Consider the following 26,024-nt stretch of genomic DNA (forward strand, 5'->3'; position numbering starts at 1 on the left):
TCGTGATTTGTCATTTATATCCTTTGTTGTTGTTCAATTTGTACAGTTTAATTTCTATGGTTAGGTTGAGTGTTGTTTCCCATTTCATATTGTTTCAAGTTTTTATTTTTATTCAATCACATGATTTATAATTTTTTTTTATTAATTTAAAACGCGTATCTTAATTAATCTCATGGATCTTGAAGCTAAACATGTAATTCTTTAATGATTTTGAGATTTAAGAATTTAAATTGATAAATTTTAAGAAGCAAATTTAATAACTATTTAATTAGATTACAACCTAAAAATATATGATTTATATTTTACACCATACAAAACAAACTAGCCCAAATCCAAATTAAAAGAGCACAAGCATCCGAATCGGCAATGATGCTGAGGAGGTGACCACTAGGGTGGCGACAAAAGGAAACAACGTCTCTTTCCAGTTCTAGTTATAGGAAGGACACCAGTTTCTGTTTCCTCCTCTCCTTGATATCATACGAATCATAGTGATACACAACATATAAATATATAATTGTTATTATGCTCTGGGGTGGAAGATAGAACGTTTTAGAAAGACAGCTAATCAAGAACAAGACAAAACCGTAGTGTGTTTATCTAGTAATCTTATGCAAACGTCTGCCTAAGCCACAACACCGAGGTTACCTAGCTAGCTGGCTCCTCTTTCTTTTTTATATACTCTCTAGAGAAACCAGAAAAGAAGTGGTTGTTACGTGTACTGAGGCCTGACTGTGGAAGTAGTAATGGCAGCTCGCAGGATATCTTCCTTGCTCTCTCGTTCTCTTTCTGCTTCTGCTTCTGCTTCGTTTCTTTTGTCTCGAGGTACTGTTATTTCATTTCTGTTCTTTTCGTTTTTCTTGGTTTAGATGATGATATTTTATTGCAAAGGTTTTTTTTTTATTTTTTATTATGCTGTCCATTTACGGGTGAGTTAATTTTGGAGGTACCTTTTGCCTTAGGTTGGTTGCCAAGAGGTTAAGGTGGGGAAGAACTGGAAAAAGAAATTGGTTAAAAGTGTTTTTCTTTATCTGATTCATGAGTTCTAAGGATATCTGTGTTCATCTTTCTTTTTTCGAGTCTAAAGAAGATTCAGCATGGAACAAAAAGTTTTGGAGAATTTATTCCACAACTCTTTTCATCTGATTGGAAGGTGTTGCACAAAAAAACAGCCAAATATTTTTTTCTACAATTAAAACTGGAAAATGGGTGTCAAGTCTCTATATAGACCTTAAATCAGAAACTTGGGAGAAAAAAAGGAGTTGTTTTTTTCCATTTTTTAATTTTTCTTAATTCAACATACTATATCTCTTTAACTACATGATGATTTACAAGCAGTATATTTCTATCCATGGTGGCTCCCTTTGACTTTGGGGATAAATAGATACCAACAGTCAAAAGAGGATTCTGAGAGCATATACTGAATAAAGAACACAACTTATAAGTAAAAGGAAAAACTTTGTGCATTTCTCTCTCTCTCTTGGTTACAGAGAGGTGGAATTTCAATACTTAATGCAGGCCCTGCTTTTCATTTTCCTTCCTGTGCATGGGAATGCAATGATACTTTCTAGTTTTTGTTCCAATCATGTTTTTTTTATATATACATTTTTTTTTTGTTGGTTTTCGACATCTATGGTTGTCAGGATTAGTTTATATGTCTCTGATATGATCCTCAGGAAAAAATCCCAGCAGGGGAAGGAGCATCTACAGGTTTATCACTGCTACGGCACTTGAGGAACCAATCACTCCACCTGTTCAAATTAGCTACACTCAGCATTTCATCAATGGGAAATTCGTTGATGCAGCATCTGGTAGTTCTTGGTTCATTGAACATTAGTGTGTTATTTTCCTTCAGTTTTCATTTGCACTTCTTGAATTGGTCTTTTGAAAACTGGTTCCGATCCGTTGAGTCAGGCATTGATTCTTGCTGATCTTCTATTTTCTATTGGTTGTAGGCAAAACCTTTCCGGCATACGATCCTCGTACAGGAGAAGTGATTGCTCACGTGGCTGAAGGTGATAATGAAGATGTCAACCGTGCAGTAGCTGCTGCTCGTAAAGCGTTTGATGAGGGCCCATGGCCAAAAATGAGTGCTTATGTAACAATTTCTACTTTGCCTCTCTGGTGAATTATAATGTCAATGCTGTCTTGTTTGTAGCTAGTTGACTTGCGTTTGGGAATTTTGGCAGGAAAGGTCACTGATAATGTTGCGGTTTGCTGATTTGGTTGATAAACATAGAGATGAGCTTGCAGCTTTAGAGTCATGGAATAGTGGGAAGCCTTATGAACAGTCTGCTAAATCCGAGTTGCCAAGTTTCGCACGTTTATTTCGGTATTATGCTGGTGAGATTTCATGCAATTTTGACTTCTTATTTTGTTGTCTCCATGGATTTCTGATTCCTTTTGTCTATAATGATCCAGGTTGGGCAGACAAAATCCATGGACTAACAGTTCCTGCTGACAGTAATCACTATGTTCAAACATTGCACGAACCCATTGGTGTTGCTGGACAGATAATTCCATGGAACTTTCCTCTTATCATGCTTGCTTGGAAAGTTGGGCCTGCATTAGCATGTGGTAATACAATTGTTCTAAAATCAGCAGAACAAACACCTTTGACTGCTCTCCATGCAGCAAAGCTCTTCCAAGAGGTATGATTAATGACAAAAGGTTACATGATAAATATCTGGTATAAGAACTCAATAGAATTATCATGACATATGCTAACAGCAAAGCTATTCAAACAATGAACTTACGAGGTATCATAGAAGTTCATAAAACATCACCAGCTCAAGAAGTAGTGGGATGCTCAATTGGGTTCAAGTATCCAACTTAAGTATGAAAAGGTCAATGCATAAGGAAATAATTGCATTATTCAGCAATCCTTACATTATCTTATGCCTGCAGAAGAACAGTGCAGTTTCCTTAAACTAAATAGCATGCTTGATTCTTTTTTCTAATTCCTGTTGCACAATAGTTTTAAGATGGCTGACATGAAACATGTGAAATTTCTATACTTTACCATGGTGTTCGCCTGAATTTTTTTTTTTTTCCTTTCATGGCAGGCTGGTCTTCCTCCAGGTGTTTTGAATGTCGTTTCTGGCTATGGTCCAAGTGCTGGTGCAGCTCTTGCTAGCCACATGAATGTGGACAAGGTATTTTATGAGCTGTTAGTATCTTGCCAACTTTCAAGAGAGATTGAATCTCTACTTCATGATAAATTATATTCCACACAAGTTGAATCAATGGCATGTGATCTTGCATTATAGTACAGAATTTTTAGCACTCTGTATAGCATGGCTCAGAGAGTGAAATTTTGTTCCCATTTGTGTTCTTACTGTTGTTTCAACTTTCGTTCACAACTTTCACAGTAACAGTGATACAATGACAATGTCTAGCGCACATGAATTTTTATATGAGAATCATAACCTTCCTTGTGGCTGTTTTTAATTTCCTAGTCTAACTTTCTCTGATAGATGAATTGGCACCTCATGAATCAACTGCATCATAGAATCTGCTTAAGACCCTGCCTTCCTATATAGATAGAATTTAGATGTGCACCTTCAGAACCTATATCTTTTCATATCCAACCAATTTCGATTCTTCGTCACTGTAAGAGATTTCATTTCTAAACATTTTTGGATTGCCAGTTTTTTCGTTGTCGTAATAGAAGCTTGCATTTCCAATACTTCTGGTTGTGATCATTGGAATCACCTAAAATCCTGTAGAATATGTCATGTAGCATGTTTGTGGAATCACAGTGATTGATACACCGCATTGTTTGCAGCTTGCTTTCACTGGATCAACTGAAACTGGTAAAATTATACTTGAACTTGCTGCGAAAAGCAACCTTAAATCAGTTACGTTAGAGCTGGGAGGGAAATCACCTTTCATTGTTTGCGAGGATGCTGATGTTGACAAGGCTGTGGAGCTTGCACACCATGCCCTGTTCTTTAATCAGGTTTGTCTAACGATTATGCAAAGAATTGACTTCAATTGATGCATAACCACTGATTAGTTGTGTAAGTTTGCTCGTTGCAGGGACAATGTTGTTGTGCTGGTTCTCGTACGTATGTACATGAACGTGTGTACGATGAGTTCGTAGAGAAAGCAAAGGCACGTGCTCTAAGACGCGTTGTTGGCGATCCCTTCAAGAAGGGTGTTGAACAAGGTCCTCAGGTATACCGTCTCCTCGTATAAGATTTGATGACTGAAAGAATTGAGCAATGGCTATCTTATAGGAATTTGAAGTTTCTCCATTACTCTGTTTAAGGTCCAAATTAGTTACTGAAACAATTAGTTTAACGAGGAATGTGCTAGTCATTACATTAGACCTAAGAGTTAGAAAAAATCAATCACAATAAGATGATGAGTATGGCCCTTCTTTTCTATGTGCGAGTGAAACTGCTAGTCTAGCTGAAGCTTATAACTAAATACTCAGTGGTAAAACATACACACTGGTACGAGTACATGGAAGTTGTTATGGGATATTCCTCTGTCAATTAATGGTTATTATTTACACACAAATTGTTGAGAGCTATCAAGTAATATTGTTCATGGACCCTGTGAAAAATTCAGATCGACTCCGATCAATTTGAGAAGGTCCTCAGGTATATAAGATCTGGTGTTGAAAGCAACGCTACCCTTGAATGTGGAGGTCAAAGGTTTGGCTCCAAAGGCTACTTTATCCAGCCTACTGTTTTCTCAAATGTTGAGGTAATATTAACTCCACTTTCATCATTATTTCTCCCACTAGATGTCTCAAAATAACTCTTAATTTTATTTTTTCTTTTGTTCTTCGAACAGGATGATATGTTGATAGCTCAGGATGAGATCTTTGGCCCCGTGCAGTCCATCTTGAAGTTCAAGTGAGCTATAATGTTACAGACAAAGATAGTCGAATTAGTTGAAGCCATATTGAATTTAAATTCAGTGATGGTCTTTATATTCTATGTTTAACGCGTGTCTTCTTCTGCACCAGGAACGTTGATGAAGTAATACGAAGATCAAACAGCACTCGCTACGGTCTTGCTGCCGGAATTTTCACCCAGAATGTGGACACTGCCAACACCTTGTCACGAGCACTGAGAGTTGGAACTGTATGGATCAATTGCTTCGATGTCTTTGACGCAGCAATTCCATTTGGTGGCTATAAAATGAGTGGAATAGGCAGGGAAAAGGGTATCTACAGCCTCAATAACTACTTGCAAGTGAAAGCAGTCGTCACTCCATTAAAGAATCCAGCATGGTTGTAAAGCTCGTCAAATCCTTCCAAGATGATTATGGCTTTCCTTTCCACCGGCAAATAATTATGCAGGGATCGTCTGAAATCATGGGCTAAATTTAAACTTTCTTAATTATACAACAAGCTTCTTTGTACTCAATTACTCAAAATCGGTTCTGCCATGTCGATTTATAATTCACTCTTTCAAGGTCGAGTATATTGTGGCAAACATATTCATGAGCATAAGGTAATTAGTTCCCATATTCAACAGTTTCTCGTCTGCATTTGATCGGCTAGCTCCTTTGAAAACATCTATCACCTCTAAGCGAACCTATCAATCACCTCGATAACGAGCGAATCGCAGAATGAAAACAGTCCATAATTCTGCTTGTAGAAAGAACAGCAAAACAGAAGTTGGAAGATAGACCGAAGAGTTATCCCGGAACAGTCAACACCCAACCTGCATTGACTCTCCTCGCAGCAGGTTTATAATCATGAATTCAAGCGTTAGCTATCCCTCTCAACATTGTTAACCTTGACCATCAATTTTACTCTTAAGAAAACGTGCTTGTTTTGAGCTTAGGTTTCATGTAGCTTCTTGATGAGTATCAAAATTCAAGACGTTAGATAATTAGTTGATATTTTAATTCAAGCAATCTGGTTTAATTTTTAGAAGTTCAGAAGGTTGGTAACAGGTAACTGATGATGTCCAAAAAGCCATGTAACCTGTAGCTAGTTCATCCTGAGTCCTATCACATACTTAGGAATAAGACTAATGGATCCACATGGGATCCCAAAAGAATACCAGGCAAGTGTTAGATCCAGACTCATTAAAAAAGAAAAATACATCGAGGCACGCTACTTGAACCCAAGCATGTTGGGCTCGGGCATGCTCCTCAACCCAAGCACATTGACGGGGTATTTGGCATGTGCCTTGCATTGACTCGAGCATCATATCCTAGCCCAAGCTCTTTAGGTGTTAGGCTCGGGCTACCATGCCTGAGTCCACTTTTCTTGGCTCCCTTACTGTATTTTGAGCTTGAGATATAAAGTCCAAGCCCAAAATGTGTTCTTGTTGGGTTTATTTTAGGAAAAATTTTTAAATCTATTTTTTAGGATTTTAGTTCCATTTCATGTAAACCAGAAATTGTGCCATTGAAATATTCTACTACGCTGGCTTTACATAATCTGTTCCGTGGGTTCAATTGGTTGGCCAGGAACATACCTATCACCTAAGAAAGTGTTCCCTTAAGAATCGAACCGTAGAGTGAGACACCACATTCATCATTCAGCCATAGAAAGCCTGAGTTCATTTCAAAGTTCTTGCTACTTCATCAATGGTAGATTCACAAAAACTCTTCGAGACAACAGACATGGAGGCAGCATAACTGTGGAATCTTTATTGCTTAATTATTCCAGGAACGCACCGCTTGAATGCCGTAAGGTTGCCAAACAGGCAGCATAAAGTCACTTCGTTCGACCTGCTCTGATAAGATAGAATGATATTATTGTTGATAGGTGGACGAATTGCAATCATCTCTGTGTAGCTATACAACAAGACAATTTAGGAAACTAAATAAAAAGAATTATATAGAAATCTTTATCTTCTCTTTTTATTAGATGATTAGAATATATATTTTTTAATTGTTTGATTCTTTTATTTCTTCTTGTCATTTATTAGAAAATAATTCACAATATTTATTTTAATTATTTCTTTATCACACCCATGCAAATTAATCCAAAATAGTGGTGAGCAGGCCTAATAAAATTTCTTTACAAATAAGGGTACAAGACAATTTTAACCGACAAGCCAATAATTACAATTTCATTAACATTAACGAAAACAAAAAAGTTAAAAAGAAAGGAGAATTTATTGTACCATTCTTCACAAAAAAAATAATAATTAGAATAGTGTTTTCTTCTTCTTCTTCTTCTTCTTTTTTTTTTTTTTTAATTTGAATTCTATCTTTCGATATTAGATTTATTGGAGATTGAGATTTTATAATTTCTTTTTAATTTACTTTTAATGAGATTAGTATTACTACAAAATCATGACTTGAACCACAAGTTTGATGAGTTAACTCGATTGATTAGAGTTTTTTTTTCTTTTTTCTAATTAGATTTTTTTTCTCAATTTCATCCTTAAAACTTTGGTTTAATTTGAAATTAAGCTTCATAATTTATCTCGATTTACTTTTTATGAAGTTATTTTCATCTCATGATTTGGGTCACAGGCTTGACGTGTTAGTCCTAGTTGACTCAAGTCATTTTTTGGTATCCCTTTTTAAATCGTTTTTTTTTCAATTTTATCTTTCAACACTAGGTTGATTAAGAATTGAGTTTTATAATTTTGTTTTAGTTTTTTTTCTATTAAGTTATATCGGTTTCATGACCTTAATTGTGGGTTTAACAGGTCAACCCAGATTGACTTGAGTCATTGTTATGAGTCTTTTTTTATTGTTTTTTTTTAATTTTATTATTCAATATTGAGTTTATTGGAAATTAAGCTTTATAATTTATTTTAATTTGATTTTTATTAGATTGTTATGGTCTTATGACTTGGTGTATGGATTCATGTGTTAAACTGAGTAGATCTAAATAGATTATTTTACTAGTAAATAAAATGCTAATAATATTTATAGTAATACCAAATCAACAATAATGGTTATTTTATTAGTAAATAATGATTATTATAAATAATGATGATATGATTATTATAATAATGGTGGTGAGTCTGATAATAAAAAAAACTTAAATATATTTACAAAGTTAATGAAAGTGATGGTGAAATTAATGATGTTGGTGATAATATTAAATTAGAAGAAGATAAGTGACCGTAGTAATTATGATAATAACAATGTAATATCATACACATAAAAAAAATTAGTTCTAGAAATTATTCAAGAAAAAATGAAAACAATATTTCAACAAAAATAAAAGAATTCTTAAAAAAAAAACATAAAATAGAAAACCACAATGATAACAAATGATACCTTAATAACCAAGTAACTATTTTATTTTTGTTTGTTTTTTAGAAAGTCATCAAATTGTCTTTTTAATAAATAAAACTACTATTTTTTTTCTTAGAAAATTCAATCCTCTCCTTTTAGGCTATATTTGTTTTTATGTTTGGAAAGTATTTTTGAAAAAAAAAAAATTTGTTTCAAATTAATTATTTTTTAATATTTTTAGATTATTTTGATATACTGATATTAAAAATAATTTTTAAAAAATAAAAAATATATTATTTTAATATATTATTTAGTAAAATATACTTTAAAAAAATGACTATAATTACACTCGTAAACATGTCATTAGTTCCTTGAGAAGAAAGATAAATAAATTGAAAATCAAGATAAACGCTAATTGGTCTTATCAACACAGTTGGTTCTGATCTCTTATAAAAAAGAAAAAGAAAAAAGTAAGTATGAAAACAACCTTTCCACCTTTTTTTATATTCGTAAGAGTCTTGATTTTGCGATGATTTTCATAATAACTCAGTCTAATTTTTTAACCTAATTTATAAGTCATACGAAAGGCAAATAACACAAAGAATTAAGAGGCTGCTTTCTTTCTGGGTCCATTAATTAAGATTTGAAAGCTTGACTGGGAATTGAAGAGTGCATGTACCCATTACCCTCCACGTTCATAATCGATGCTGATATATATATTATTAAAAAAAGTTTACCTCAATTAAAAAATACTAAATTATTGTAATGTAGGGAGAGCTAGCGCGTAATATTAGTCATGAAATGGTTGGTCCACGTTCAAGCCACACCTTTCATTAGTCAACATCAAGCGTTGTTTGCCATAATATTAATAACTCGTTTATTTTTATGTTTAATATTTAAAAAATTATTTTTTTATTTAATATAAATATTTTTTAAAATAACCAAGGAAATAAAATAATTAATATCAAAGATTTTATCAACAAATGATAATGATTACGTAATGGGTATAAGTCATGCAGGAGATGTGAATCCTTACCAAGACGACTTTTGAAGTTCAAGTAGATTCAAAGATTCTTTCTCCTGCATAATTCTAGAAATTTATCTGTCCACGTAAATATATATTCAACTAGTAAGATTTTTATTTATTCTTTAAAAATATTAATTATAAATTTTAAAATTATTAGAGACTTATCTAATTATTAATTTTAAAATCTTAAAAAATTAATCAAGATATATATAAATTAATCAAGATATCCGCATTAAAAAAATAATAATAATATTTTTACATTCATATATGCTATGTCCTTCTTATTGAGACCATACATCCTACCCTCTTCACGTAGTGAAAGAATTGTCTGATTTTTTCGATGGGATAAAGCTCACTACGAGGACATACAGTGCAATGTTAAGCGAATGGAAGAGGGCGTCCCCATAGCGAGGAGAAATTGGTCTTGGAAACAACTAGCTAGAAACAAGTGAAAAGACAACGAAGCGATCAAGTTTTCTGTGTTTTAATATTAATTTTAAATTAATATGTTTTTAATATTTTTAAATTATTTTGATGTGTTGATATTAAAAATATTTTTTAAAAAATAAAAAAAATCATTGGTATATATTTTAACCACGAAAAAATTATTTGAAAAAACAACTATAATCATAGTAGCTTGTTTGGTAGTGTGGTTACGATTGTTTTTCAAATAATTTTTCATGTAAAAAATATACCAATGATATTTTTTTTATTTTTAAAAAATTATTTTTAACATCAACACATCAAAGTGATTTGAAAATACTAAAAAATATATTAATTTAAAGTTAATAAAAAAATAAAAAAATTTAAATTTTTTTAAAAATATTTTAAAACGCAGAAACAAACAATAAGAAGAATCATGATGACATCCTTAATCACTTCTCTTGCGTTTTCTTAAAGTTTTCAAATTTCACTTTCAATAATGGACAATTCATTCTTTAAGGTGAGGTGAGCTTGTCTTCTTTACCAAATATTCATGGATCTTCTATTCAAGTCATGATTTCTTAATGAACTGATTATGAACTAGCTAGTTTGTTCTTGATGGAAAGCACTTTAGTCTCTTTATTATATATATCTTGTGATGGCATCGATCTGTCAAGTCTGTTATAGCTTCTAAATCAAGGATGGTGTGATCTTGCTAGAGCGTCTGAAGTATTTCAAGGTCAATAAATTCCATATTAGACATTTCAAAAATACAAATTAACCTATTTTTTCATACCCTCCATGCATGTTGTATATATAGTATGAAAATCTTAAACTTTGTGTTATACACTATATATATATATATATATATATATATAAGATGAACTTGCAACTGATGAACCACTAACATGGCTCTAGGTCTCCATCATCAATCTCCTTAAAACATCAAAATTCTCAACACAAATGTTCTTTTTTCTCAGCACTAACATGACTTTGTGTTAAATGTTCTTTTTTCGCAATCCAAACCAACACACATTTAATCATATGCTAGCAAAAACATTCAAATTGTCTTATATAACTTAAATGACATCTAAATGCCTATTTGATGAAAATACTTTGAAGTTCTCATTAATTTCATTTCAATAATTAGACTATATGAACACCATCATTAAAATTCACATTTTGGTCCCAAAAATCATTTCCAGATCTTTAACACATTGTATTATTTATTTTGAATTATTTTTAATGTGTCACTGGTTTTTGAATTGTGATGAATCTTTGTTTGTTTGATAAATAAGTGATTTTTTTTTTTTTTTTTATCTGACATGTCATTGATTTATATTTTTCATAGTCTAAAATTGGCCAAGCTATTATAAATCATATTTAGATTTATCCTCATATTTAGTACCTAAGGTATTTCCATTTTGTATTGTAAATATTGATGTGGTGTATATTTTCACATTTCTTACTTTTGATGCTTTATGTTTTTCTTATAACTCAAAATTAGCTTAGAAATTGTAAATTATAATTATGTTTTTCCTTCGAACATCGCATTAATAGTAAAACAAATTTCAATGTATTTTTGCATCCATGCCTCTTTTTTGTTGATTAGTATTTTTCTTATAACTCAAAATCAGCTAATAAATTATAATTTATAATTAGATTTTTTTTAGATGCTGAATTAAGGGTAAGTGAGATGATTTTAGATCCATGATCCTATTTTCATGTTTTGCCTTTTGATTTGATAAATATATTTGATTTGGATCAACATGAATTCCACATAATCCTATTAGGAGCAAGAGGTGGCCTTCGATTCCATTTCGAACATACACAGGAGAAAATGGACCATAGCACAATTGACCATAGCCTTCCTCTCGGATCCAAAGCCTATATGCAAAAGAGTGAGGATTATGCTTATTATTAAGTCGAGATCTCAAATTTACTGTCTTAAATCTTAGTATCCTTTACCTTTAACAATACAAGCAACACATCAGTTCTAAATAAATTATTAGCATGTAAATATAATAGGTATATTTTTACCATTAAAACAAACACAAATGAGCTTATCTCAAGTAGAATGTTTTAAGATGATTTTAATTTTTTTTTAAATATAATTAATCTTTTATCTAGAATTTTTATAGACCAATTAAAATTTTTAGTTACTCTAAAACTAAATATCAATATCTTTTTATATTTTTAACTTTTTTATCTTAAGTTCAAGAAGATGTCCCACACAATATTTATTTTTTTATTAGATCACACCGATTACAATTGTTTGGTCATAATAATTAATTATTTTACACCAAACACGCCTCTCATTGCTACTCAATATATATCAAAATCGTTTGAACAAGATTTACAATATCAATCGGAAGAAATTAAAGCATTATGCTGGCATAAATAAATGAAACTTATTATAATTATAATTAATTTAATAATCACAACAATGGAGTGAGTGGTGTCAACAAATGTTATATATATATATATATATATATATATAATATATATATATATATAACAAGTTAACTATTAAAATTTTATGATTTTGTGAATCAATATACATCTAATATGTCAAATCGGATTAAAACTCAAAAACTAGTAAAATCGATCAAACTCGATAAAATTGGACCGATTTTATGAATTTAAAAAAAATATAAAATTATGCATTCTGGTAATTTGTATCATAACATTTTCATTATTCTAAATTTATATCTTACAAAACTTGTGCAATTTGATAATCAAATGCTTGAGTTTGAGTATAATTATTATAATTTTTTTAACGATACAAGTTATTTGTGGATTTTATTTCTGTATAATTAAAATACATATTCATTTTTCACAATTTCTTATGTAAACTATTAACATATCAATTTATATATTACTATGTTTTAGCTATCAAATATATAAAATAAAAGTTGTAAATTGGCATGCTTGACCCTTTGAGTAATTAATGTTAAATGGTTTATCAAAATTTAAAAGGACTCATTTCTTGTAAATGATGAAGTAAGTGGGTCGATTAGTTAATTTATCAAAGAAGTAGATGAATCAATGTGAATAAAATAAAAATACTTGGAATTTTCTATTGTTTATTTTATTTTTATTTTAATTGTGTTATATTGTTAATTATTACTTGATTGAAATTATTAATATATAATTAGTTAAAATATTTTACTTATAATTTTATAATTCAAGTTTATATTGTATATTCTATATCATGTTAAAAAAAATATTTTTAATAACTTTGGTGTAGACCCTTGCATGTTTGTATATACTCCACAGCTTCTTGTCTTCTGTTTACAACTCTCTATGCAGTTAATTAGACCTTACAAGCTCCAAATTATTGATTCGTAGAAAATTCTTCTTCATAGTGCTTGAGTTCATAAAACTCCTTTTTTTTAATTCGAAACAGCGTTGGATACATCCAAATTATCCACAATATTTATTCCAAAATGGATTCATAATGTACGTATCTAACTTTATGTTTTCTTTTCTAGTTAAAATATCAAAATATTATTTGGCCAACTCATACCTTTGAAGATTTAATTTTTTTGTTTAATTTTTAAGGTAGTAAATGTATTCCAAGGAATATGTTGACAGCACAATTTAAATAGTATTTGGAAACGATGATTGAAACTGTGTTTTTTAAAAAATTTAAAATATATTTTATTTAAAATTAATTTTATTTCATATTTTTATATCGTTTTAATATGATAATGTTAAAATATTTAAAAAATTTTAAAAAATATTATATTATGTATTTATAAATAATAAATATTTTAAACTGCATGCATCCATCTATTTATTTCTTATCTTAGAAATTAGAATTATTCCCTATTCTTTTCCTAGATTTAGCTCCGAAAATTCGAATCAACTCCAACGGTCTTAATAAGAAGAAGTCTCCCCATAGAAAAATTGTAACAAAAACTAACTGTTTTTCAACAATGACATCAAAGACACTGTTCTTTTCCTAGATTTAGCTCCGAATAATCTATTCAACTCCAACGGTCTTAATATGAAGAAGTCTCCTTCCTGCTTCCGAGAGGACAGCATTTTTCCTTAAGAAATAAGTCATAATAATAATATCTCAAGCCATCTCATCTGCATGCTACATTGTTTTGAATAATCTGACTCCCCGTTCTCGAAGCAACACGTCGTCTGATCATTGGGCCACGTTTCAAGGAGTCGGCTGGTAGGACCCACTTGCATCCCCTCACTCTAACAGGTCCGTACACCAACAACCCTATCCAAATAAATAACAAGGATCCAAGAAGCAGCACTTGCCCAACGCCATCTATCCACCTGTTCTCGCATTTTTGAATGTCAAAACTAGCCGTCAGCTCAAGTGCCTTAGACGCTTGCTTTTTCACCACGTGTCCAGGAAGATTTTCTTAGCTACTCCACCCTCATATATACGTCCGAATCCTCCTCCCACTTTCAACCCAAAGAAAATCACACTACACCCGAAGCGAAACAGAACAGAACAAAACCAGAGTAAAGACAGAGGGTCCTCTGTTTTTCACTTGAAATGATTCTAAAGTTTGACCAAACTGATCGCCGGATTCTCACATTCCCGGCGGTTCATCCCTGTGAAGGAATCTCCCCAGCAACCCTTCTCAGCTCTTTGATCGATCTCTCTCAAAACATATGCAATTACCAATCAAAGTTGTTCGCTACACAAAGGAAAAATGCCCGTGAAGCCATTCGACAAATCGGTCTTCTTCTTCTATTTTTCGAGGAAATAAGGGACCGTGGATTGGTTCTTTCTGATTCGGCCCTTCTTTGCTTCTCTGAGCTCCACCATGCCTTTCAGAAAGTCCAGTTCTTGTTGGAAGATTGTACGCGTGAAGGTGCAAGGTTATGGATTCTAATGAAGTGTCAACTAGTTGCTACGCATTTTCGAGCACCAATTCGAGAAATTGCGACAGCTCTTGATGTTTTGCCATTGAATTTGATTGATGTCGGAGGTGAAGTGAAGGAGTTGGTTGGATTAATAGCAAAGCAAGCACGTAAGGGTAAATTTGAGCCAGACCCTGTAGATGAATGGGCCTCGAAACAAGTGTTTTCGGTTTTGGATCATTTTCAGATGGGAGTTGAGCCTGATTCCAGCTTAATGAAACGGGTTCTTGATAATCTTGAGATTAGGAACTGGAATGATTGTAACAAGGAAATCAAGTTTTTGGAAGAACAAATTGGTTTTCAGTGCTCCGATTGTGATGAAAGAGAGGTTCCATTTCTAAGCAGCTTGTTGGGGTTAATGAGCTACTGCAGGGGAGTGATTTTTGAGACATGGAATAATCGCAACAATGATCAAAGCGATGCCAGGCACAGCATCGAGGCCCTTAGTTGCATAAATCGTGAAGATTTTCGATGCCCGATCTCACTTGAGCTGATGACTGATCCAGTAACTGTATCGACTGGGCAGACTTATGATCGGTCTTCGATTGAAAGATGGCTCAAAGCTGGAAATATGACCTGTCCGAAAACAGGTGAGAGGCTTACGAGCACCGAGTTAGTTCCCAACACCACTCTTCGAAAGCTGATCCAGCAGTTCTTCGCCGAGGTAGGCATTTGTGCGTCCAAATCAGGAAGCCGGAGTCGAGACGTAGCCAGGACTATCTCTCCAGGTAGTCCTGCTGCAGCAGAGGCGATGAAATTTCTTTCAGGGTTTCTTTCAACAAGGCTGGTTTCCGGTTCAAGTGAGCAGAAAACAAAGGCTGCTTATGAAATTCGGTTTCTTGCAAAATCAAACATTTTTAATAGATCTTGTTTGATTGAAGCAGGCACAATCTTACCTCTCATAAACCTTTTATCCTCTTCTTTAGACCGTCACGCACAAGAGACTGCTCTCTCAGCTCTGCTGAAGCTCTCGAAGCATACTTGTGGTAAGAAAGAGATGATCGAGAGCGGTGGATTGAAGCCAATTCTTGCAGTTCTTAAAAGAGGGCTGAGTTTGGAAGCAAAGCAAATGGCAGCCGCCACAATTTTTTACCTTGCTTCCGTGAAGTCATATGGGAAATTGATAGGAGAAACACCTGAAGTAGTTCCAGCTCTCGTGGAACTGATCAAGGATGGGACCACTTGTGGCAAAAAGAATGGAGTCGTGGCAATTTTCGGCCTGCTTCTACACCCAGCGAATCATCAAAGGGTGCTTGCATCCGGTTCTGTTCCATTGCTGATGGATATCCTGTCATCCTCAAATAACATTGAACTTATAGCAGATTCACTAGCAGTTTTAGCAATCATAGCTGAAAGTGTTGATGGGACATTAACAATCCTGCAAACTTCAGCTTTATCTACAATCCCAAGGATCTTGCGTTCTCTGCCATCTAGAACTGCGAGGGAGTATTGCGTTACTGTTCTGCTAAGTTTATGCAAAAACGGTGGTGCAGAAGCGATTGCGATTTTGGCAAAGGACCATAATCTCATGAGCTCCCTATATTCACTTCTAACAGATGGGACTTCTCATGGTAGCAGCAAGGCTCGTGCTCTGATAAGAATTCTCCATAAATTTCATGGAACAAGCTCCTCGGGAATGAATGCTTCAGCAGTTCCATGTGAACGACCGGTTCATGTTCGGTAATTTTTATCCATCGCACCTTCAATTCCTTTTTGTCCTTGTAAATACATACATTACAGATTGATGATGATTTTTTTCCCTTGGAGTATAATGCAATTAGCACAGTTTTTGTAAGAGCTAATTGCTATATCCGCTGTATATTGTTCATCAATTATTTACCAGATATCTGTGTACTTTGGTTCTTTTCTGTAATACTAGATAAGATGGTGTAAGAGTTACCTGATGTAGTGGATTACATACTAGTTTCTGTTAGAGTTTTCGATTTGTATTCTCTTGCTTCAAAGACAAATTTGATGGAAGTAGCGGAAGGAATGTCAAAACCTGACAGCGACATAGACAGTACTTGTAAGTGCTATCCTAGTCATTTTTTAATACATCAGAATTACGGTTTTAACTCTCTCAAAAAAATTATCGTCATCAAGTCATGTAAAAACTTAACTAGAAATGAGTTTTGAGAATGTTATTATTGGTACGATAAATATTATTATTTTTATTATAATGAATATTGCTAATATAATAGTTGATAAATTTGAAAAAATATTATTAATATTGGAATATAATTGTAGATTTGATTTGAATGTTGAAATTAAAAATTATAAGAATTTACATCAGATATGTTTAATATTATTATTAATATTATTGTCATTATTATTAGTATTATTGATATAATTATTAAAAAAAATTAAAAATATTATTACTATTGAAAAAAACTATAAATTTGATTTGAAGGGTAAAATTAAAAAATTATTGTTGTTGTTGTTGTTGTCATTGTCGTCATCGTTATTATTATTATTATTATTATTAGTGTTATTCTTATTCTTAATATTGTTATTATTTTTATTATTATTAAATTTTTTAAAAAATTATTATTATTAAAGAAAAACCATAAATTTGATTTAAAGGGATTAAAAACTATAATAACTTGGGTAAGATAAGTTTAATATTATTATTATTATTATTAGGGGAACCAAACCCCAGAAACTTGGGTCTGACTGAGACGCAAGACCCAAGTTTGTAATATATAGTATTATTCTTATCATTATCATTAATAATGTTTTTAAAAAATATTATTACTATAAAAAAATCATAAATTTGATTTCAAGGAATAAAATACTATAAGAACTTGGTTAGATAAGTTTAATATTATTATTAATATTAAAAATATTACTATTAATATTAATATTATAATTAATATTATGAATATTACTCTTGGGTCAGGCGTTGCAGCTAGACCTAAAGCTTTTGGGTTTACCTTTACAGATAGACTTAACGCTTTTGAATATTAGTATTTTTTGATATTTTTTATTGCAAAAACAATTAGCCCATAGTGTAGTGCAGGCCACCCCCACTAGTAATGTCTATTATGGATCCGATACATGTACAAATTATATTTATATATACATGATTTTAAAATGGCCATGTTTAATATAAATAGTAAGGAACATACTACATAATCAGTATTCATATCATTTATAGCAACTTAGACTAGGTCATATCAATTAAACAATAATCATTAAGTTACATAAAGAAGGATATATGATTCTTTTTATTATAATCATATGAAATTTGTAAGTTTGTTTATTGGGTAAGATGACCAAAACACTCTTTACTGAAAGAGTGAAAGATCTAGTGAATTGTACGTGGACCAAAAAGAATTCGTGTCATAGATGGATATACATGTTTCATCATTAATGACCATATCAGATATGGTCATGTGTATTTGATGAAATCTTGAATCATTTGAAAGATTTAAATAATTCAGACATGAAGTTGAAAAACAAATTAAAAAGAGTATTAATATACTCCAATCGAATTAAGGTGGTGAATATTTCAACAAGAATTTTCAAGATTGTCTCACAATGAACACCTTATGAAACACCATAATATAATGGAGTTTTTAAATGGAAAAATTATATTCTATTGAATATGATATGGTTCATGATGAACTGTATAGACTTTCCTCTTTTTTATAGGGCTATATTATATAAACCAGTGCTTACCTTTTAAAAAAGATTCCATTAAAATTTATTGATAAGAATTTATATGAGATATGGAATGTTAGAAGACCAATTTTATCATTGGATGTTGTTGCTAGAACTTTTTCTTCAAACTACGTCAAATGTTTATGATAATTTATTGCTGGTTGCTAATGTATTCTTATGCTAATATTAACTTTTCTAGTGTAAACACCTTTTTTAATTTCAGGTATCTAAATTTGATCATGCTTCTTGTATATGATATTAATTTGGATTTTCATAGCCTTCATTTGACAAAAGTTTCTTTGCACATTAAAGATAGCAAGATGTGAATCATTTGAATATATATGTATATAAAAGGTTCAATTTGGAGAGTTAAATTAAAAAAATAATAATATCAATTTACTAATTTGATTAAAAAACCTTATAACAAACTAAACCTAACAAGAAAATTTTATATGATTTGATTATAAAGTCTATAAACCAAACCCAATAAAAAAAATTTGAAAGCCTGATTTAATGTAAGCTCATTTAAAAAAAAATCCAAAAAACCCATATTTGATGGGATTAAACTTCCCAGTTTTATGACAAAAAAACTGAATTTCACTAGACCGAACCAGTTTGGTTTGAACCAGAATTCGGTCTGGTTTGCTTTATATTTTCCCAAATTTAGGTTATGGTTTGAACTAGAATTCAGTCTAGTCGGTTCGATTGATTTGCCCTAATTGTGTGGGTTTAATGTGATCTCACAAGGATGGATGGCTGTGGTTTTATCATACTTGAAAAGAGAAACAAAAAGCCTTCAGAAAGTTTAGTTTAATTTCCTTATCGTAACCTTTGATTTCTAACCACATTAATCTTCAACTAGCACTACGATGGGCCTTGTTTTTATTTCTTTTGCCATATTACGGGAAAAAAAATCAGTTTTTTATTATCGTTTTATTAACTAGTCTCCCTTCAACTTTTCTAATTGCTCCACAGTTCCACGGCGTAATTAGTTCACCCGAGTTTAATGTTAGATTGGAGTCTAGCTCCAAAATTTAATGATAAATCTGTTGATTTTTCCCAAATTTTATCATCAAAAAATGTTCAAACCCTCTCCCTTTTTGACAAAAAATAGCGGGTCTGACAAAAAAATAAAATAAAAAACAGAGCTCCAGTCCAGCCGTGATGGTTTCTTATCAAAAGCACTCTGTGGCCATGGAAACAACACAGAGTGATAAGTTGGCAGACAGGAGGCGGTTTAGCATCTTGACCTGTAACCAGAGTCTCCTAGCATACTAAGCAATCATAATTTCAACCAAACCTAATTAAAATATTTCGATATGTCAATTATCTGTCTTGATGCACCAACACCACCAACTGGAAGTGTGCATATACACACCATGTCCTTTCCCTATGAAAACATGCCCTTTTATTTTTACCTCACACTAAAAAAAAAAAAAACATGGAAATTTTAGATGTCATCTCGTTTCATTGCCAAGCAGTGAGAGGATCTTTGAAAAATACAAGAAAAGTAAAATATTTAACGTAAGAGATACACCAAGGGAATAGAAGGAGCAGTACCAATCAACTGAGTTCTAGCAATGTTGGTAGCTATATAGACCTTATGCATGAAGTAATCAAGCCAGTCTAGCATGAGAGGCCATTTGAAAAAAATACACATCTTAAAACCACCCCAAAAAATATTACAAGAATAGAGCAGCTAAATAACTTTACCTCGATAAAGCTGGATGTGACAGCCCCTCACCTATATCCAACATCATCTTTCTTCCCCTTTTAGTATCATATATCTCCTTTGTCTTCAAGGTTTATGTTGGGCCATCAAAAACCTTGAAACAAACTATCACAATTGTTCATATCCTTCAAGGGCCTCGATGCCTGCGGAAGCAAAAACAACCCCCTTGTTGATCAGGAGGGATCATGCCTCCACCTTTTGTTACGTCAATGGCCTCCAACATGGAGACAACCTCATCCATCTCAGGCCGCTTGTCGGGGTTAGCATCCCAGCAACGCTTCATTACATTTGCTAGAGAGCTTGGGCAACACCTTGGTATCTCTGGTCTTAGATTCTACAGTTGCAACATGGGAAAAACATTAAACAACGGATTATTCCTTTTATTTGTTTAAACAAAACCTTGGGTGGCATTGCCAGAAATGAATGGGATAGGAGAATGTGCCTGACCTGGCGGACCACAGCTGAAGTTACTTCTGCGAAACTAAGATCAGGATAAGGCATGTCACAGCAATATATCTCCCATAAACAGATGCCAAAACTGTACACATCGCATTTCCTGTTATATGGATTGCCATTGAGAACCTGTAACCAGCCATATAATGAGACACTGATCACAACCATATACTGAGACACTGATCTTTAACCTATCAATGTTTCTTTTTAGTCAACTAAGAAAAACAAGTTCAAACCCTATTTTGCAAAGTTGAATTACTCAAGTTATGTAAAAGCCAAATCTTTCAATCATTTACACAAAATGGGACAATATGAAAATTGGTGAGAACAAGAAGGTTTTTAAATGGAAGCTATGCCTTTGCCAGTGATGCATCCCCTTCATAATAAACATCCTAACACTTGTCAAAAATGATTCTACTGATTGCGTTTTCAGTGAATCATGAGATAAATTGAAGGTAAACTCTTCACCTCAGGAGCCATATATCCGAGTGTTCCTGTCTCCCCAGTCATATCATTAGGATTTGAAGCCTCAATACGGGCAACACCGAAGTCAGCAATTTTTACAGTCCGTGTCTTATCCAATAGCATGTTTTCAGTCTTTACATCTCTGTGAACAATTTTCTGAGAATGAAGGTAATTTAACCTACACCATACAGTCAATTTGCATTCATTTCACTTGTTAGCCTGAGAAATAAGTAATCACTCTTGAACTGCCTAGATATAATTCGCGAAAAGAAATAAAATAAAAAAAGAAGAGACGATAATGCTAATACCCTCTTGCAAGATCAAGTGCCAGCTCAACAACAACTTTAAAAGCTAGCTTTCTTCTCCTGTTTTTTATAAGGTATGATTTCAGGGCACCCCCAGGAAGATACTCCACAACAACACAACATATATTATTTGGCATCCCAATTTGACCATTCGCAGTTTGTATTTGTAGCTCTGCTGAACCCATTGTTGCCCCTATAAACTGCACTACAAAGACCAAATTCAGTATAAATAAGTTAACGCAAGCAAGCTATACTATCGTATCTAAGCCACTTGAATTAAAATGGTCAAGGTCTGGAATGTTCATAATTTCAAACAGATAGACTGATGTTAGCAATCAGCAACAATTCTTTTATATAACATATCTAAAGTGACAAGAGTTGATTATAGGATTTTGGCGATATAACATCAGCAAAGCCAAGGGAAAGCCAAGGTATCAAGAAAGAGCGGATCACCTTGGACAACAGGAAAAAGACAATAATTTAATTCATGGAGCAAGGTGCATTGAACTTGAAACAAAATTTTATTCTTTGGATTAGGAAAAGACATACCAAATGCAATCTTACAAATGAGTTGCAGAAACAAATTGAAGCAAACTAATGCTAACCTAGAAAATAGGAGCATGAGTGATGGAGGACTTAACAATGATTTTTGGAATTTCAGTTTGGAAAGAGAACCAGTGAGTTATGTACTTTTATTTTCTTATTTGTTTGACTCGTAATCCAATCACATGTTTTGGAGTTGGCCATCTGATGATAATTTAAGCCATGTACAATTTCTCTATAATTTCTACACACCTCTTCTCTCATCACTTCTTTCTACTCTTCTACCCTTTCTCCTCTGAATTATTGTGTGAAAAAAAACTTTTCAAGGTGTCAAAGAATCCCAACCAGTTTTATGATTGAAGATCTAAAGCAATCAATTCATTTTTTCACTGCTCACTTGCAAAGGTAGAGTTGAACAAATACACCAATTCAGCCAAACACATAAAAAATTCTCTATATCCTCATACAACAAATGCTCCAGCAAAACGACATAAGGAGCAACCTACTGAAACTCAACTGCTGACTAAAGTATATACACAGGCAGTATGAAATAAAGCATTTGAGTCCACTGAAGCGATGGATAAACAATGAGCAAATAGGACAAGCCGGATAAAAGGCCCGAAACATGCACTTCCTACAAAAATGAAATATATTCCACCGTGGAAAGCCAAAAAAGAATCAACTCAGTAAGGAAATGAACAAAAAAAATACTTATGCTGTAATTCCACTATGCAAACAAAATTTTCATGTTTTCTTACCACATTAAAAAAGGTCAATGAAAAACCAGAATTTAGAGAAAGAAAGAAAGAAAGAACGGGAACCACAAATCTGCTTAACTGGCTAAAACTGATGAGGAAATCCTCAACAGTTACTAAATTCATTCAACCACTATTCTTTCTATCCCTTTCTTAAGGAAACAAGTAACATATGCGAAGAGCTTATGATAGCCACCATTAGGCTGAGGACCAGATCATGGCTCTCGGACCAACTCCAACCAACTGCCCAACCCAGCAAAAACAAGGAAAAGAAAACAAAGAAAGAAACCAGTAGCTGAATCCGATAATGCAATAGTCAACATATGAATAGATAGAAGTAAAAAAAATAAAAAAATCACAACCTTCATAATAAAGGCGAGATATATGGAAGTCCTCCAAACAGTTAGAACGTAAATTAAGGCCATGGCTATCTCAAACATATATATCAGATTTATAGATGATCACAAACATATAAAAAAGAAAATTTTAAAAAGTTGAAAGCGACCTTAGTAACATTTGGATGATCAAGCTTATGCCAAACAGCAACTTCTTGGGTAAAAGCTGCCCTTAGTGCTGCAATCTCAGCTTCTGTCCTTTGACCCTCTTCTCCCCAGTCAAGCAGTTTAACTAATAATGCCCAAAGACAGAACTTTTGTTAGTAAAACAAGAACAAATACTTCTAGTGGTTAGATCCATATTCCAATACCTCTGCATTAACCAACAAGTGGGATCACATAAACTTTTAGAAATAAGCAATTTCAATTCAAACACGTGTAGAAATCACAGATTGCAAAAGAATTAACCATCACCTCCTTCAAAACTAATGATCAATCGAAAGTTACCGCAAATAAAAAATTTCATCTTTTCCACAAGACAAAAGGAAGACACAAACAAAGAAAAGTAGAAAAACAAGAGGGGAACTGACCGGCGACATCCTGGCCATCGTAGACGCCACGGTGGACAGTGCCAAAAGTACCACGAGCGATTACAGTCTTGATGGAGAGCTTAGAAGGGTCGATCTCCCATTCCTGCCTCTGCTTCTTGAAAGGGGTGGTTTTAGTGGTGGAAGGCGTAGGTGTGGGATTAGCAGTAACAACAACATCATCACCGTCATCATCTCTCTTGTTCTTGTTTTCAAGAGTCAATACTCTATTGAGATGCCTCTCCAATTGTTCATCTAGACTTTTAAGATCAATCTGATCTGCTCTCACAAACCCATCACTGTTTTCCTTCATTTTTTGCCAATAAAAGAAAGACTACTGCTTTCTTTCCTTTCGCTTTCTCTCTCTAAGAAAAACCGAGTGGCAGTCTTGTACTTTAGGTTAAAAACAGATAAGAACGTAGTGAGTATTTATTGTTCTTGTGTCCAGCTACAATAAGCCATGTGGGCACATGCCATTGCCTCCTCTACTCTACATAACGTGGTGCTGTTGTTGTTTCTTCGAATTCTCAATCTGACCCAGTATTATTGCCTTGCCTTCTTTCTCTTCGCTTCTCCACTCATTTTATTTATTTATTAGCATTAGTCCTGGCCTCCCCCTTTCCTCCCCCATTAATTACTGCTTTGAGTCGAATTTGACTTCATGGTTTCGTGAAATAGTCGAATTTGACTTCATGGTTTCGTGAAATTCCAGTACCCTTTATAAATTGCTTTGATTAATTAGTGTATTTTCTGCACTATACTCTAAAAAAAGTATTTAAAATATTTTTTATATCAAAATATTAAAATTAATTTTAATGATTTTTTCAAGTAAAATACAAGCCACTCACTTATAAGTTGCGTGTCATTTCATCTCAAGGAAGGTTTTGACTTCTATTTTATATAGTTTTTCTGCGTTTGTATTCGTATACTATGAACTAACCAAACCCACATAAATGATAAAACACTATACCTATGAGCAGGTCTCCGTCAGCTCACGAGTTTTCTTTAACCAAGAGTGACTGTCTAGTTCTTCTTCTACATTATTGAAATATTTATAAAATCTTCAGGGCCCCTTTTCTTTATATGTATTATCTGTGTTTCTTCTGTTGTCAAATGATTAAACATTAAAATAGGAGAGATTTGAGTCGTAATGTTTATCTTTTTATAAAATTACAGACCAAATAATTAAAACTTGTTCTTGTTCTTGTTCCATAAAACTTCACCCCAAAATAAGTTGCCTCCCTGGCTTAGGGGGTACTACGATCTTTAACTGCAGAAGAGTAGAAGGGTTCCATCATAAGATGATGCCATGGGATTTTGATAAAATTCTAAGTACTTGATAAGTCATCCAACTATAATGAAAATTGCCGTTAAGTCCCCGATATTTCATTGATGTTTCCGGTCTCCATGAGCATGTGCATGTATCTCATTTCAAATTAAACATATTAAATTGATAAATTATTAGCTACAAAACTGATAAATTTAGACCTTTTAAAAAAAATTATATATACTTTATAACCCCACCTCAAGGCGTAAGCAAGTGATCAAAGAGGTTTCCCTCTTCTTCTTCTTTTTTTTTTATTTCTTAAGTTCAAATCTTGAAATTAACACTTGATTAATACCCTTAAATACATTATTTAGATCCATTTAGAAAATACATTTTTAAGATTATTTGAGCAGGGAACATAGTTTACCACAATCAATAAGTTGGTCTGACAATATATGTTATAGGGAAAAAAAAAAAAAAGCACATGTAATTAACAAGAATAAATTAGTTTTTGAGTTATATACCTTAATTTATTTATTTTTCAAAGGAAAAGTTACAAAAATAATATAATGTAATTCAATCAAACATCTCTTATTTATCTGCTCAATTCTCGAGCATCGATCCCATCACCAGATCTCTTAGCCAATTCTCGAGCGTCGACCTCATAACCGGGTCTCTTATTTATTCACCCAATTACCAAGCACCGACTCATTTACCGGGCAACTAATTCATTTTCCCAATCTACTAGCACCAACCCCCTTTACATGGCCACTAATTCATATGCCTAATTTACCAAGCACTAACCCCTTTACCGGGTCACTAATTATCTGCCTAATTTTCCCAGGCATTGATATTTTTACTGGGTCACTAAGTCATCCGCCCATTTTCTCCAGGCACTGACCCCTTTACTGGATCACTATTTCATTCGCCCAATTTCCCAGGCACTAATTCAATGTATAAATTTGTCTGCAATTAGCACAACCACAATATACATAATAATATCACAAAATTATTTTATTATCAATTTTAAAAGCATAATACACTAATTTTTTCTCGAAAATATATGATATTGTTCGTATCAATCATTACAATCCTTCAATTAGTTCTATTATTACCAATTCCTCCCTGGAAAATAGAACTTTTCAATTTTCTTAATAATAATATCACATCAATGTTCATATTTACAATGGCATTATAAGAAAAATTACAATATTTTAACATTTATAAAATTTCCTAAATAGATTAGGTGTTGAGCACCTACCTGCAGTTTGGTCACATAATGCATGATCCTGATATTGTTCTCTCGTAGGCAACTCTCCTGTACCAACAAGAATTACTAAATCACTTATACAATTATTTTTTCTATAATAATTTAAATTTATCTCATCACAACATAATTAA

General features: G+C 32.7%; 3 protein-coding genes across 3 annotated transcripts; 2 read left to right on the forward strand and 1 right to left on the reverse strand.

The window, feature by feature from the left end:
• Positions 1 to 371: 371 nt before the first annotated feature.
• LOC118044547 (benzaldehyde dehydrogenase, mitochondrial) lies at positions 372 to 5,517 on the forward strand. Its single transcript, XM_035052888.2, has 11 exons — positions 372 to 822; positions 1,674 to 1,808; positions 1,953 to 2,095; positions 2,187 to 2,340; positions 2,419 to 2,648; positions 3,063 to 3,152; positions 3,785 to 3,958; positions 4,039 to 4,176; positions 4,576 to 4,713; positions 4,804 to 4,865; positions 4,979 to 5,517. Exons 1-11 carry the CDS (start codon positions 744 to 746, stop codon positions 5,250 to 5,252), a joined length of 1,617 nt encoding a protein of 538 aa, XP_034908779.1. The 5' UTR covers positions 372 to 743; the 3' UTR covers positions 5,253 to 5,517.
• An 8,525-nt stretch (positions 5,518 to 14,042) lies between these two features.
• Positions 14,043 to 16,467, forward strand: LOC118044546 (U-box domain-containing protein 18). Its single transcript, XM_035052887.2, has one exon. It carries the CDS (start codon positions 14,148 to 14,150, stop codon positions 16,200 to 16,202), a length of 2,055 nt encoding a protein of 684 aa, XP_034908778.1. The 5' UTR covers positions 14,043 to 14,147; the 3' UTR covers positions 16,203 to 16,467.
• A 3,205-nt stretch (positions 16,468 to 19,672) lies between these two features.
• Positions 19,673 to 23,902, reverse strand: LOC118044663 (serine/threonine-protein kinase 52). The gene is made up of 6 exons (XM_035053072.2): positions 23,360 to 23,902; positions 22,940 to 23,061; positions 21,140 to 21,336; positions 20,835 to 21,009; positions 20,361 to 20,495; positions 19,673 to 20,247 (listed from the first exon to the last, which is right to left on the reverse strand). The coding sequence occupies exons 1-6, from the start codon at positions 23,667 to 23,669 to the stop codon at positions 20,041 to 20,043; spliced, it is 1,146 nt and encodes a 381-aa protein (XP_034908963.1). The 5' UTR covers positions 23,670 to 23,902; the 3' UTR covers positions 19,673 to 20,040.
• Positions 23,903 to 26,024: the final 2,122 nt, after the last annotated feature.

Source organism: Populus alba, chromosome 12 (assembly GCF_005239225.2).
Source record: "Populus alba chromosome 12, ASM523922v2, whole genome shotgun sequence".
NCBI lineage: Eukaryota > Viridiplantae > Streptophyta > Magnoliopsida > Malpighiales > Salicaceae > Populus > Populus alba.

Excerpts from the sequence above, each read along its gene's own strand:
- LOC118044663 (XM_035053072.2), bottom strand. The coding sequence starts at position 23,669 with ATGAAGGAAAACAGTGATGGGTTTGTGAGAGCAGATCAGATTGATCTT. Across the intron at positions 23,062-23,359 it reads CGATGGCCAGGATGTCGCCG|TTAAACTGCTTGACTGGGGA; the intron begins GTCAGTTCCCCT and ends GGGCATTATTAG. Across the intron at positions 21,010-21,139 it reads GCACTTGATCTTGCAAGAGG|GTTAAATTACCTTCATTCTC; the intron begins GTATTAGCATTA and ends TGTATGGTGTAG.
- LOC118044546 (XM_035052887.2), top strand. The coding sequence starts at position 14,148 with ATGATTCTAAAGTTTGACCAAACTGATCGCCGGATTCTCACATTCCCG.
- LOC118044547 (XM_035052888.2), top strand. The coding sequence starts at position 744 with ATGGCAGCTCGCAGGATATCTTCCTTGCTCTCTCGTTCTCTTTCTGCT. Across the intron at positions 2,096-2,186 it reads GGCCAAAAATGAGTGCTTAT|GAAAGGTCACTGATAATGTT; the intron begins GTAACAATTTCT and ends GAATTTTGGCAG. Across the intron at positions 3,153-3,784 it reads GCCACATGAATGTGGACAAG|CTTGCTTTCACTGGATCAAC; the intron begins GTATTTTATGAG and ends CATTGTTTGCAG.